Source organism: Gorilla gorilla, chromosome X, assembly GCF_029281585.2.
Source record: "Gorilla gorilla gorilla isolate KB3781 chromosome X, NHGRI_mGorGor1-v2.1_pri, whole genome shotgun sequence".
In the NCBI taxonomy this organism is placed as follows: domain Eukaryota; kingdom Metazoa; phylum Chordata; class Mammalia; order Primates; family Hominidae; genus Gorilla; species Gorilla gorilla.
The window spans coordinates 89941997-89957766 of NC_073247.2; the positions used below are offsets into that span (position 1 = coordinate 89941997).

General features: G+C 36.6%; 1 protein-coding gene across 1 annotated transcript in view; it reads right to left on the reverse strand.

Annotated features, from left to right (window-relative positions):
- Positions 1-1113: 1113 nt before the first annotated feature.
- The window catches only part of CYSLTR1 (cysteinyl leukotriene receptor 1), a 62786-nt gene continuing 48129 nt past the window's right edge, over positions 1114-15770 (reverse strand). The window contains exons 2-3 of the mRNA XM_031005919.3: positions 14121-14207; positions 1114-4476 (exon numbers count right to left, since the gene is read on the reverse strand). Coding sequence (XP_030861779.1) covers positions 3436-4449 — 1014 coding nt within the window. The 5' untranslated portion in view covers positions 4450-4476; positions 14121-14207 and the 3' untranslated portion in view covers positions 1114-3435. The remainder of the gene's footprint in view (positions 4477-14120; positions 14208-15770) is intronic.

Below are 15770 nucleotides of genomic sequence, written 5' to 3' on the forward strand. Positions count from 1 at the left end.
ATATATAATATATAATATATATTATATAAAATATATAATATATAATATATATTATATAAAATATATAATATATAATATATATTATATAAAATATATAATATATAATATATATTATATAATATATATAATATATAATATATATTATATAATATATATAATATATAATTAATATATATAATATATAATATATATAATATATAATATATAATATATAATATATATAATATATAATATGTAATATATAATATATATAATATATAATATATAATATATTTATATATAATATATTGTGTATTATATATTATATATTATATATGTTATATATATTATATATATATTTTTTGAGACAGAGCTTTGCTCTGTCACCTAGGCTGGAGTGCAGTGGCACGATCTTGGCTCACTGCAACCTCTGCTTCCCAGGTTCAAGTAATTCTCCTGCCTCAGCCTCCCTAGTAGCTGGAATTGCAGGTGCGCGCCACCACGCCTAGGTAATCTTTGTATTTTTAGTAGAGATGGGGTTTTCACCATGTTGGCCAGGCTGGTCTCTAACTCCTGACCTCGTGATCTGCCTGCCTTGGTCTCCCAAAATGGTGGAATTACAGGCATAAGCCACTGCGCCTCGCCAGGATATAATATTCTTAATACGTTCTTCCAACTAAAATAATAGGCTTTAGGTCATGGTTCATGTGTTTATATAATTAAAAAGTATAAGCATGTAGTTTAATTAAACCTAGTTTTTAAAATAAATGAATAAGTCATTTAAATATCATTAAAAAATAAACTTTAATTTTCTATATTTCTCTTTCTCTCTGTATTTGTATATCTTTTACTGTGGTAAGAGCACCTTACATGAAATATATCCTCTTAACAAACTTTTAAATATACAATATTGTATTGTTAACTATAGGCATAATGTTGAAAAACAGATCTGTAGAACCTATTTCTCTCCCACAGCTGAAGCTTTTTGCCTGAAAATGGTCCAGCAGGATATTATAGCAAATTAAGAACATGGGTTGTGAAATCAGATTGCCTGGGTTTGAACCTTGGTTCTGGTGCTTACTAGCTGACTGACTGAGCAAGTTCCATGACCTCACCTCAGTTTTTAATTCAGCAAAGCAGGCATAATAATGGTACATACCTTGCAGGGCAGTTGTAAGCATAAAATTCATTGATATGGGTAAAACACTTAAAATAGAATATAGTATATAGTCAGAGTTTATTAAATGTTAGATACTACCACTTAAATACATAATTTTCAACCTCAAGGAATTTATAATTCCACAAAGTGATAACTCCACTTTGGGAGACAATATTAACACGTGGAAAAATTGGTGAAAACATTAAGTACTATGGAGTGTGGTAGAGGCTATAAGTACATAAGACATGAAAAAAAGCAAATTTATGATGGGCTTGCAAGTAATTGAAGGTTTTATGGTATGTTGCTGTGTGGGAGGAAGTGGGACTATGACTGGAAATGATAACATAGGCAAAAGCCTGGAAGAAATAAATAACCCACAAGATTCTTTGATGTGGAGTAGGATTTAACTATGGCTATTTTTGTTCAAATTCTTTCAAATCTGAGAATCCATGTAGTAAATATGACTCAGTAATTTTAAGTAACAGAACTACCTCTAAATACTTAAACATTATATCTTGTTATATATTTTTAAAAACTTTAACATTCCTGATCTCATTTGAGTTTCACAAATGCCCTATAAAAATGCAGGATAAGTATTATTATTACCATTTTACTAATAAGAAAGCTGAGGATTAGAGTTTATGTCATTTGCTTAAAGTTACATAACTAGTAAGCAATAGAGACCAGGTTAGCATCCAGGTCTTCTGGATTCCAATCTAGTGCTCTTCTACCATACTATGCTGCTTGCTGTATAGCAGAAGGCCCAGTAAATGAGAAATGAGGATTGAATTTTGTGATAAATATTATGTTTGATGTTTGTCTCCAGCAAGGGAAAAATAGTATAGGGTAAGAGCATAGAAATGGCCAGGTCACAGGTATATTAAAAATAAATGGGCACAAGCTATTACTATGCCTTAGAGGTCCTTTCTGTTTATGTTTTGTAATTTTTTTCCCCAAGGGACTACAACATTAGAAATGAAATAGAAATAATGTACACATGGCAGATTCAGATAGAAAATTTTCCCAAAGGTTTCTTTTTTCTTTATAGTTATCATTTATTTCCTCTGAGGTAATGTACCTTTTAAAAAACAAACTTAAAGGACACACTACACTTCAGCAAAAGCTTGTCCACGAATATTGTATTTCAGCCGTAGATGACTTGTTGTGGCTGTTTTAAGATCAAAGCGTCCACTGTAATATAAAAGTCACTGTAAACATATCCATGATATTCCTGTCAACATACCAATAAAAAGTAATAAAGCAGTAATAAAACTTATAGTGAACTTTCACCCATAATGCATATCATACAGCAAAATCTCTTACATATAGTTGTATACATATACATAAATGTATGCACTTCTTAAAAGAATTTGTAACATGAACATTCACAATTTTCTTCATAAATCCTTTGTAGTTTATTTTGATCCCAGCAACTGGCATATAGAAAAGTAGATTCCTTTTCCTTTTCTTCAGATAAGTTTTTAATTACTTCTGTTTATATATAGGAGTGCCAGTTGTCTGGCTTCTTAAGGAAGAATTATATGTCATGGATGGAGAGAAATCTCTACAGGAACCTCACTGAGCAGCTAAAACTCCACTATTCAATTTTGGGAGCCTGAGGCAAAGGCAGAAGAAAATTGGAGACAAACTGGCCTTTGACCAGATTTCTCCTGTTTCCATATTGAACATTGTATGGTGCTTTTAGGACCCTTTAGCTGAATACTAGTCTGTTCTAGCACTTTTACATTCTCTTTTGGAAGAAATGGCCCTAATTTGCCTAGTGAATCAGTACTACAAAGAAGGGTGACAGTACGCTTTATGTAGCTCCTGAGTCATCTCCAGTTCTCATCTGATGGCATACATGCAAAGGAATATGTTAGAATGATTCAGAACTATTTGCCAATTTTATATCTAGTTTTATATTTTATAACTTTTAGCTTGCATGTATTTTATATTGACTAATTTTATATATTTTATCCTTTGTAAAGCTTTTATTTGAAGAGGAAAACTTTAATATAAGACATATTTTATAGTGCAAAGATACAAATATTCTCCAAATTCTGGTGAGTGGTCAAAATTATTTATAATTCAGTTCATAGTTGTGGACCGAATTTTTAGCACTTAAAATATCTATAAATATCTAATCATGTGGATGCATAAATGAGATAGATTTGTAGGCCCAAATAGTTAAGTATTTGTAAAATATTAATTAAAATTTTTATTTTTTTTGTAAATGATTTGACAAAATACTTATTTGGGAAACTATTTTCATTGTTTGGACTGGAAATGGGTTTAAACTATACTTTACATATTTCTTCTCCTTTTTCTGGCAAAGAGGCCTTCTTTCTGGGTACGTAAGTCACGCTGGACAAAGAATGCTTTCTAAATGTAGACAGCCTTTTCCTAAAGTTACCCCCAGAAAAGAAATATAGGAGAGGGTCAAAGCAACAATTGGATGCAGCCAGAGACAAGGTTATGACCACGGACTTCTGCATTCTAAGGACAGAATCACAGGGTTTAGTTTCATTGTGTAAAAAATGAAGGTGAATGGTACGTTGAATATGATATGGCATGAAACTGACTAAAAAGGCAGCGGTCACGACCATGATCATTCCTATAGCCTTTTTATGACTTGACAGATTTTTTTTCATTGATTTTTTTAGTAAGGTCAAAATGATCATTGTGTAACAGACAATTATAATAACAAAAGGGATGATAAAGCCAACAAACAATGACACATAATGCAAGACCAAAACATGATTTTTAGTTTGATTGTCTTGTGGGGGCTCAAAGCACTTGGTATTATTTTTCTCATCTTTTTGTGGTTTGGCCATTAGAAATGGAGAACTGGTCAAAATCACAAAAATCCAAATACCTACACACACAAACCTGGCTTTTTTCTGTGTAACCAAATTAATGTTCCGGACTGGAAAAACAATTGCAATGCACCGGAAAAAGCTCATGGCTGTCATAAAGAAGATGCTACAATACAGGTTGACATACAAAGCATAGGTGCTGAGGCGGCACAAGAAGTCACCAAAGAGCCAAATGCCTTTGTGAACATAATAGACCACACGGAGAGGCAGTGTGCACACACAAAGTAGATCCGCTACTGCTAAATTAATCATGTATACTTGGAAGGCTGACTTCTCATGATAAGTTTTTATGAGGACATAGAGCACAAAGCCATTGCCAAAGAAGCCTACAACAGAGATCATAGAGTACAAGGTGGAATACACTTGATTGCGGAAGTCATCAATAGTGTCATGGCATGTGGCAGAAGATACTGTCAGATTTCCTGTTTCATCCATGTTTCTCTACGAATGTCTGCTTTGTGCCTACAATAAATAAAAAAAATTGTCAATTTTAACTAGACCATAAATTACAGGAAGTACTAATGTTTCATTTCATAGTGTCACTATGTATACTTTTTGACCACAGCAGCAAGCAAGAGTAGTGAGGCATTGAGGAGGGATTCAGCTGTACCTTATCCTCCAGAGAAGAGTCTGTGTCCTACAGGCATCCAGAAAACTTTTTTTGTCCTTTCCCACCCATGTTTTTCTGATGGACTTCCTCTAAATCTTCAAGACCTAGGTAAAACAGCCCTCCTGTATTTTAAATCATACTACTGTAGTACAATTCGGTAGGTTTTCCTTTCAAATGAACTTGTTTTTCTATTAGAGAAAAGCTTTAAGAAGCAGTTTCACATGTATGAATATATATATATCAATACCTATTTATTGGAAAATCTCTGAATTATTTTAGATAATAAAATCTGGATGAAAATGCTTGCCTCCCAAAAAGAGCCCACATTGCCAAATCAATCCTGAGCCAAAAGAACAAAGCTGGAGGCATCACGCTACCTGACTTCAAACTATACTACAAGGCTAGAGTAACCAAAACAGCATGGTACTGGTACCAAAACAGAGATATAGATCAATGGAACAGAACAGAGCCCTCAGAAATAATACCACACATCTACAGCCATCTGATTTTTGACAAACCTGACAAAAGCAAGAAATGGGGAAAGGATTCCCTATGTAATAAATGGTGCTGGGAAAACTGGCTAGCCATATGTAGAAAGCTGAAACTGGATCCCTTCCTTACACCTTATACAAAAAGTAATTCAAGATGGATTAAAGACTTAAATGTTAGACCTAAAACCATAAAAACCCTAGAAGAAAACCTAGGCATTACCATTCAGGACATAGGCATGGGCAAGGACTTCATGTCTAAAACACCAAAAGCAATGGCAACAAAAGCCAAAATTGACAAATGGGATCCAATTAACTAAACAGCTTCTGCACAGCAAAAGAAACTACCATCAGAGTGAACAGGCAACCTACAGACTGGGAGAAAATTTTCACAACCTACTCATCTGACAAAGGGCTAATATCCAGAATCTACAAAGAACTCAAACAAATTTACAAGAAAACAAGAAACAACCCCATCAAAAAGTGGGCAAAGGATATGAACAGACAGTTCTCAAAAGAAGACGTTTATGCAGCCAACAGACACATGAAAAAATGCTCATCATCACTGGCCATCAGAGAAATGCAAATCAAAACCACAATGAGATAGCATCTCACACCAGTTAGAATGGCAATCATTAAAAAGTCAGGAAACAACAGGTGCTGGAGAGGATGTGGAGAAATAGGAACACTTTTACACTGTTGGTGGGACTGTAAACTAGTTCAACCATTGTGGAAGACAGTGTGGCGATTCCTCAAGGATCTAGAACTAGAAATATCATTTGACCAAGCCATCCCATTACTGGGTATATACCCAAAGGATTATAAATCATGCTGCTATAAAGACACATGCACATGTATGTTTATTGCGGCACTATTCACAATAGCAAAGACTTGGAACCAAACCAAATGTCCAACAATGATAGACTGGATTAAGAAAATGTGGCATATATACACCATGGAATACTATGCAGCCATAAAAAATGATGAGTTCATGTCCTTTGTAAGGACATGGATGAAGCTGGAAACCATCATTCTGAACAAACCATCGCAAGGACAGAAAACCAAACACCGCATGTTCTCACTCATAGGTGGGAATTGAACAATGAGAACACATGGACACAGGAAGGGGAACATCACACACTGGGGCCTGTCATGCTGTGAGGGGAGGGGGGAGGGATAGCATTAGGAGATACACCTGACGTAAATGATGAGTTAATGGGTGCAGCACACCAACATGGCACATGTATACATATGTAACAAACTTGCACGTTGTGCACATGTACCCTAGAACTTAAAGTATAATAATAATAATAATAAAAGAAAATGCTTGGTTCCCTCAAGAAGAAGGCTTCCTTTGTAATATCTGTTGAGTGCCACCCATACCTATGGAAAATAATCTAATTTGCTGTTAATGAAACTCCCTCCCTGGGGGAGAGTATTAATCTAGAACATGGTTGACTCTACCTATAACTGCAGAACTCCATGGTAAGAGAAACCTTAGAAGCCATATAGTTATTTAATGATGAGAAAAATGTTTCAGAGTGATAAAATACATTTCTAAAATCTGCACCATTATTTAAGGCTCTGAAGAAAGATGTAGTACAAGTAGTTGGAATATACTTGTTTGGTGAGAAAAACGTTGTAGCCATTCATTCTTGTTCTCTTTCTAGACTTCCTAGACTTTACTGTTTAGCAATATACAGTTATTTCTCTTATAGGAAGGATTTCTCTTATAGTTGTTACTTCCTCTAGTCTATTTCAGCTCTCACTGAGGGCAGTCAATAAGTTCTGATCAGAGAAGGCTTGAGGTGAGATACTGTAGTGTAGAAGTAATGATTTCTCTCATGTTTCTCTAGATTATCCTCTTTTATTCTTTACAAAGGTTGAAGGGACTCAATATGTAACATATCAGATAATCTTTGATTGAAGTCTTATGTTGGCCTTTTACACAACTCCTGCTCCCTTGTAAGAGACGTGTTGGGGTTTGCAAGGTGGGAAGACTGCTTGAGTATGCAAAAACTGCCAGCCATGAAGGGGACTGATCTTTACTAGGGATACAGAAACAGATAGCTATGGTAGTTGTTGCAGGTAGGATGTAACTTCCTAGGTTTACTACCGCTAACAATTATATTTGCTATTGAGGATGTAGCGTCCATCCATCTAGCCATCCCAGCTAGTTGTTCAATTTTTTACCTTTCATTAAAAAAGTCATTATTATTATTATTATTACCAAGAACTTTTGGTATAAGATAAAAATTGGATAGATTATCTGAGCCAAGATGGCCAATTATATGCAGTCAGAAAGAGCTTCTTCCACCAAAAGACCAGACTGTGAAGAAGATTGGCACACTCCAAATTGATCCTTGGAAAAAAGGCATTGAAAGTGGACAGATGGAGGATGGAGACCCTGGGCTGTAAGGGGAGGAAGCTGAGAATGCTGCACAGGGGTAACAAGTACTAGGACTCATTCCTGGCCCAGAGCAGCTCCTGGGGAAGAGATGAGTGAAATAGGTATGGAGTGCCCCAAGGACATTTGGGCCATGGACATTTGGAATCTTAGCTGCAGGAGACCCCATGATCTCCACGGACATTTGAGCTAGCAGGGAGAACTTCTCAGAGAGTTGGCAGAGACAGAAATCCAGCCTTCACAGAGCCCAGAGTATTTGGCACCAGAATGACTATAGTGGAGCATGGCCATGGTTACACATTCCCCAAGGATCGCCATACTCCTCTAAGTAGCTTCATCCTTTGTTGGCTGCCAGACCTGGACAGAGTAGGGCTATCTTGCTCATAGGATAGGGGTAGTATGATCTGAGGACCTCCTTGTCTGCTGGACTCTCCCAGGGTCCCTGCCTGGCCACACCTGCTTGCAGCACAGCATCAGCTGCCCAGCCAAAGAACTTGCTAGCAGCCACCACCATAGCGCTTTCACCAGATGACCCTGCATAACAGTCGGAGAGCTTTTGTAGATAGACTGCCACTAGCATGCAGCTGCCTGCAGCCTCTCCCCACCACTTCACCAGTACATGTGCAAAGACCCTACTGCCAACCCCCCACACCCCTGAAGTGCTTTTGCTGGCAGTCCCTATTGATGTGTTGTTGTCAGTAGACTGGGAACACCTTGGTTCCTCCAGCACAGCAGGTCCTTAATCTTGAGGGACCAGTGAAAAAATTGTGGGCCTGGTCCCAGCCCACCAAGGCTAAAACACACAGCTCAGGAGGAGTGGGCTGAATCTTGGACCCCTGAAAGTATCCAGAAACAGTCAGTTGACTAAACTTAAGTTATACCACAGTCAAACCCTCAAGGGCATCAAATAATATAAAAGCAAAAAGCCATATGCAAAGAACAGCAACATCAAACCTTAAAGGGACATCAGCCTACACAAACAAGAAAGAACCAGTGGGAGAGCTCTGACAACTCTAAAATCCAGAGTATCTTCTTATCTCCAAATGACCACACTAGCTCCCCAGGAATGACTCTTAACCAGATTGAGATAGTTGAAATGACAGACATAGAATTCAAAAATCTGTATGGCAACAAAGCTCATTGAAATTCAGGAGCAAGTTGAAACCCAATTCAAAGAAGCTCATGAATCCAATAAAATGATACAAGAGTTAAAGATAAAATAGCCCTTTTAAGAAAGAACCAAACTGATCTTCTAGAGCTGAAAACTCTTTTCAAGAATTTCATAGTACAAATGGAAATATTAACAGCAGAATAGACCAAGGTGAGGAAAGAATCTCAGAGCTCAAAGATCAGTTCTCAGAAATAACTCAGTCAGACAAAAATAAGGAAAAAAATAAAGAAAGAACAAAACCTCCGAGAAATATGGGATTATGTAAATAGACTGAACCCATGACTCATTGGCATCCCAGAAAGACAGGGAGAGAGAGCAAGCAACATGGAAAACATCAAGAACACAAGCCCATTCACAATAGCCACAAAAAGAGTAAAATTCTTAGGAATACAGCTAGCAAGGGAGGTCGAAGATCTCTACAATGAGAATTACAAAACACTGCTCAAAGAAACCAGATATGATATAAACAAATAGAAATACATTTTATGCTCCTGGAGGGGAAGAATCAATATTGTTAAAATGGCCATACTGCCCATTTACAGATTTAATGCTATTCCTATGAAACTACCAACATCACTTTTCACAGAATTAAGAAAATCACTTCTAAAATTCATATGGCACCAGAAAAGAGCCTGAACACCCAAAGCAAACTAAGCAAAAATAACAAAGCCGGAGGCATCACACTACTTTAAACTACAGTACAAAGCTAGAGTAACCAAACAGCATAATACAGGTACAAAAACAGACACATGGACCAATGACACAGAATAGGGATTCCAGAAATAAATCTGCACACCTACAACCATCTGATATTCAACAAAGTGAACAGTAACAAGCCATGGAGAAGGGACTTCCTATTCAAAAAAATGGTGCTGAGATAACTGGCTAGCGCCATATGCAGAAGATTGAATCTGGGCCCCATCCTTTCACCATCTACAAAAATCAACTCAAGATGAATGAAAGACTTAAACATAAGTCCTAAAAGTATAGAAACCCTACGAGAAAGCTTAGGAAATACCATTCTTGACATAGTACCTTCCAAAGATTTCATGACGAAAACATCAAAAGCAATTGCAGCAAAGCAAAAATTAACAATTGGGATCTAATTATACTAAAGAGCTTCCACACAGCAAAAGAAGCTATCAACAGAGTAAACAGACAACCTATAGAATGGGAGAAAATATTTGCAAACTATACATCCAACAAAGGTCTAATATCCAGAATCTATAAGAAACTTAAATCAACATGCAAAAAAAACAACCTGTTAAAAAAATGGGCAATGGACATGAACAGACACTTCTCAAAACAAGACATAGATGCAGCCAACAAACATACGAAAAATGCTCAACATCACTAATCAGAGAAATGCAAGTCAAAACCACAGTGAGATACCATCTCACACCAGTAAAAATGGCTGTTATTAAAAAGTAACAAAAATAATAGATGTCGGCGAGGTTGCAAAAAGGGAACACTTATACCTTGCTGGTAGTTAGTTCAGCTACTGTGGAAAGCAGTTTGGAGATTTCTGAAAAAACATAAAACAGAACTACCTTTTTACCCAAACAATCCCATTACTGGGTAAATACCCACAGGTGTATAAATTGTTCTTCTATAAAGACACATATACTCATGTGTTCATTGCAGCACAATTCACAATAGCAAAAACATGGAATCAACTCAGATGCTTGTCCATGGTGGACTGATAAAGAAAACATGGTATGTATACACTATTTGATACTAGGCAGCCATAAAAAAGCATTAAATAACGTCCTTGGCTGCAACATGTATGCAGTTGGAGGCCATTATCCTAAGAAAATTAACGCAGGACCAGAAAATCAAATACTGCATGTTCTTACTTGTAAATGGGAGCTAAACATTGGGTATATATGGACATAAAGATGGGAACAGTATACATTGGAGACTACCATAGGAGGTAGGGTGGAAGGGAGAGGATTGTGGGCTGAAAAACTACCTATTGGGCACTATACTCACTACCTCAGTGATGGAACCATTTGTACCCTAATCCTTAGCATCACACAATATACCCATGTAACAAACCTGCACTTGTAGCCCCTGAATCCTCCCCACCCCTCAAAATTGAAGAAGAATCATTCTGAGGCCATAGAGAAAAACGTAACTCCTATTCCAAACTCCTGCATTATTTCTCAGTTTGCTTTCTAGTTACCTGGCTCATTCACCATTGGTTGTGAACTCAGGTGTAGTTGTGGAAGAAAAAAAACTGCCTAAAGTTAATCTTTTTCTTAGTTCCATGTCAAGTGTTTTTTCTAAACTGGGCAATATTATCTTGTAATGCACTAGATAGTGCTGTTGAAAATTTTGGTAATAGCCCTTTTCAGCTTTACTGAGATATACTTGACAAACAGAAATTGCATATTCTAAGTTGTACAATGTGATGATTTCATGTGAGTATACGCTGTGAAATCATTTCCCTAACAAAGTTAATCAACACATCCATTACCTCATATACCATTCGTGTGTGTGTGTGTTGGGGGGTGGGGTAAGAATGCTTAAGATCTACTTTCTTTTTTTTCACTTCTATTTTAGGTTCAGGGGTACATGGGCAGGTTTGTTATATAGGTAAACTTGTGTCATGTGTTCTTTTTTATCTATACAATCATTTGTTGTACAGATTATTTCATCACCTAGGTATTAATCCTAGTACAGATTACTTATTTTTTCTTATCCTCTCCTGCCTCACAGCCTCTACCCTCAGGTAGGTCCCAGTGTCTGTTGTTCTCTTCTTTGTGTCCATGTGTTCTCACCATTTAATTCCCACTTTTAAGTGAGAACATGTGGTATTTGGTTTTCTGTTTCTGTGTTAGTTTGCTAAGGATGATGGCCTCCAGCTCCATCCATGTTCCTGCAAAGGACATAATGTCATTCTTTTTTATGGCTGCATAGTATTTCATGGTGCATACATACTGCATTTTTTTATCCAGTCTTCTATTCAGGGACATTTAGGTTGATTGCATGTCTTTGCTATTGTGACTAGTGCTGCAATGAACATATGCATGCACACGTCTTTATGGTAGAATGATTTATATTCCTTTGGGTATATACCCAGTAATGGAATTGCTGGGTGGAATGATAGTTCTATTTTTAGCTCTTTGAGGAATTGCCACACTACTTTCTACAATGGCTGACCTAATTTACACTCCCACCAACAGTGTATAAGTGTTTTTTTTTCTCCACAATCTCACCAGCACCTACTATGTTTTATTATGTTTTAATTTTTTTTTTGAGACAGGGTCTCACTCTGTCACCTGGGCTGGAGTGCAATGGCACAGTCTCGGCTCACTGCAACCTCTGCCTCCTGGGTTCAAGCTATTCTCCCACCTCAGCCTCCCGAGTAACGGATTACAGTTACAGGCATGTGCCATCACGCCCGGCTAATTTTTGTATTTTTTTGGTAGAGACTGGGTTTCACCATGTTGGCCAGGCTGGTCTTGAACTCCTGACCTCTGGTTATCTGCCTGCCTTGGCCTCCCAAAGTGCTGGGATTACAGGTGTGAGCCACCATGCCTGGCTTGCCTTATGTTTTGATTTTTAAATAACAGCCATTCCAACTTGTGTGAGATGGTATTTCATTGTGGTTTTGAAATAAGATCTTCCATATCAAATTTCAAGTAAATAATATAATAATTTCAAGTAAATAATATAATATTAACTACAGCCACCATACTGTACATTAACTCCTCAGAACTTGTTCATATTATAGATGAGCCACACTTGAAAGGTATTAGATAATTACCAGCAGACCTTCCTACCACTATCAACTCTCAATCTATCTTGCTACAAACCCTTTCCGGAATAATTTTTTACACATTGTAGTTTTTAATTATAACATGTCTTCCTTAAAATCTTCAGTGATTTAGAATGCCTTCAGAATAACATCTAGACTTCTTGGCCTGATATTTAAGGCTCTCTACAGTCTGGGTGCAATTTACCTTTCCAAGTTTCTCTCTCACTTCTCTCTTTTGTACACTGTATAGTTAGAAGAAACAACTATTTTAGTATACCAGTGACATGTGCCATAAGCTTTCCCGCCTGGCTTTTTTCACTGTCTTTCTTTCTTCCTGAAATGGCCTTTCCTCCTTCCTGAAATGCCCTTTCCTCCTTCTTTGCATATGCAAAAACTACTCATCATTCAGCTCAAATTACACTTTCTTGACTAAGTCTTCCCTCAGCCTCTTTCTGAAGTAATTTCTGTCTTTGATGAACTTCTAGAGAAACTTAAATCTATCTTGCAAATCAATGATTTGTATATCTTATCTCCCAGACTATCTGGTTGATATATAAAAAAGCATCCCACACAGGGCCTAGCACATATGTATCTTGCCCATAAATGCTCAGTAAGTGTTGAGTGAATACTAAATTAATGATAGGACAAGTTTAACATTTGAAGGTATTATTTGTCATTTAAAACTATTTGGAGTTATATTTTCATTCCAATATAAATTAAAATCTTTCCAATGTCAGAGTCTGAAGTTGCTGTGTAAGTAAAGTTGCTTCCTAATATATCAAGGAAAGTACTAAGTCATAAGGCTAACCATAATGTTAAAAAACACAGATAATGTCAGTTGTGGTGGCACATGCCTGTAATCCTGGCTACTCAAGAGGCTGAGGCAGGAGGATTGCTTGAGCACAGGAGTTTGAGACTAGCCTGGGCAAAACAGTGAGACCCTGTATCTAAAAAATAAAAAATCCCACCCATATCATTGATATAGACTAATCATTTGTCCATTACATGTTATAATTAAATTTGAAATTCTCACATCTTTGAAAGATGCTAAATAAAACTGATAAATAACTATAAAAATATACAAAGAAACAGATGGTCTATAGTCTCATTAATAACTTCCCAGTCCTTGCAGACCAAAATAAACTTTTCTAAAATTTCAATATTTAGGTTCAGTTGTTTATTTATAATGTAGTCAACAATTTGTATTAAGCCATAAAAAGAAGATTGTAAAACTTTTAAGCAAGTAGTGAATCCTAGAATGGTAGAGATCATTTACTACAAGCCACTCATTTCACAGATTATGGCTTTACTTGTATGAAACAGCATTTAATTTGTTTTTTAGAATTTACCGTGATCCCCCAATAATGTTACCCTCCACTAGATGAATACAGAGAGTTTCTTTGGAAATATAAGATACTTAAGACCTCATCCCTGCCTTCAAGCAGCTCATTTTCTAGTGGGGGATAGGAATGATAGCCTAGAAGTGTGAAGAGTTTACAATACAGTATTGTAAAAGCCGTCTTAGCAGAAAACAAATGGGTTAATAAAAGCTAGCAACAAACATAAATAGAATTGATTTTATTTTCATGAGAATAATGAAGTAAGTTACTTTGTAAAGATAACTGCAAGTTGAAAAAGCAAAGTTCATTTGGAAAATTCAGGTATACCTCTTTCTGGCACTGGAGTACCTTCACAAATGTTCCTTCTTATGGTGATCAATGCCTTTTATGGTGTAATATTAGAGGAAGCCCACGCTGAAATCATAAGATTGAAAAGGAAGTTAACAACTGTAGAAGCAGTCCAGAAGGGTCATAAGAACTTAGCAGCCTTATGTACAGATCCAGAGTGTGTAATGGGGCATCAAATCTTTACTGACAGATTTAGGGCTAGTCACTGAATTCTGTGTCTCCTTCTTTTTTCTCCATCTGTTTTTACAGTCCCAGGGGGAAACTTGGAATACAGACAAGGGCTCATCACAGATGTTTGCTGCTGTGTGCATGTAGCATCTGTATCTAAAAATGAACACACTATTATAAAATATTCCTCTCTCTATGAAACCAGGGTATTTCCTCTATCTTCTCTTCTAAACACTTGGTTTTAAAGTTAAGAGGGGAAGTAATTTGGAACTTTACATCCAGGGATCTGGATTGCTAGGAATAGGTGTTAGAACATTAAAAATATCGAGTATATTGTCTGGGATGGCTTAGAAATAGTTTTCCTTAAAGGATGAATGGCTTAAAGAACCTTGCACTCTTCTCCTTATAAACTATAATAGCATGTAATGTTTATATCACTAATTTGGCATATATTATATACTTTTGGAGATTAACTGTTTGTAGTTAACTTTTCATAAGCATATATCTCTTCTCTTCAATTAAATTATGTTCAATAATCTAACAAAGTATAATAAATCTCCAAGAGATGAGCAGAGATGGGCTTTCTTGAAGGAGGAGCAAACTGAATGCTTTTCTTCTAAGTTTTTGTCATCCTATGGCAACTTTAATTCCTGCCTGCAAGGCCTCCAGAGGCTAGCTACTATTCCTTTATCTGTGGTCCAAGCGCTAACAAAATAAACATTTTCCTTCAGTTTATTCTTTTTTTTAAATTTTTAAAATTTTATTTATTTTAGACAGAGTCTCACTCTGCCCAGGCTGGAGTGGCTGGAGTGCAGTGGCATGATCTCTGCTCACTCTGACCTCTGCCTCCCGGGTTCAAGCAATTCTTCTGCCTCAGCCTCCTGAGTAGCTGGGATTGCAGGCATACGCCACCACACCCAGCTAATTTTTGTATTTTTAGTAGAGATGGGGTTTCACCATGTTGGCCAGGCTGGTCTCGAACTCCCCGACCTCAGGTGATCTGCTCGCTTCAGCCTCCCAAAGTGCTGGGACTGCAGGCATGAGCCACTATACCTGGCCCCTTCAGTTTATTCTTAACCAGTAGAAACAGGCTGGAACTTTCTAAAAGAACTCTACTAAAAAAAAAAAAAAAAAAAAAAAAAGAAAATCAAACGGAAAATAAAAGAAATGCAAAAATAAAAAATATAGTCTAGTGTTAAAAGTAGAAATCTGAACCTACAGCTGCAATATTGGAGTTCGAACCCCCCTTGTACTCAGATAATCATTTCTTAGATCTTCTCCACTTTCTTCTCCCTCTCCAAATTGTTCCTTTTTCTCTAGGTAAGAAGTTGACATATGTAACCTACTACAGTCTGGGTAAAGTGTGTGTTGCTGGTGCAAAATTACTCAGAGTTGTCTTTTATATTTTGTCAATCAGGCAATAAACATATTTTTTTAAGTTTGTTTAGCTTGTCCCGGGTC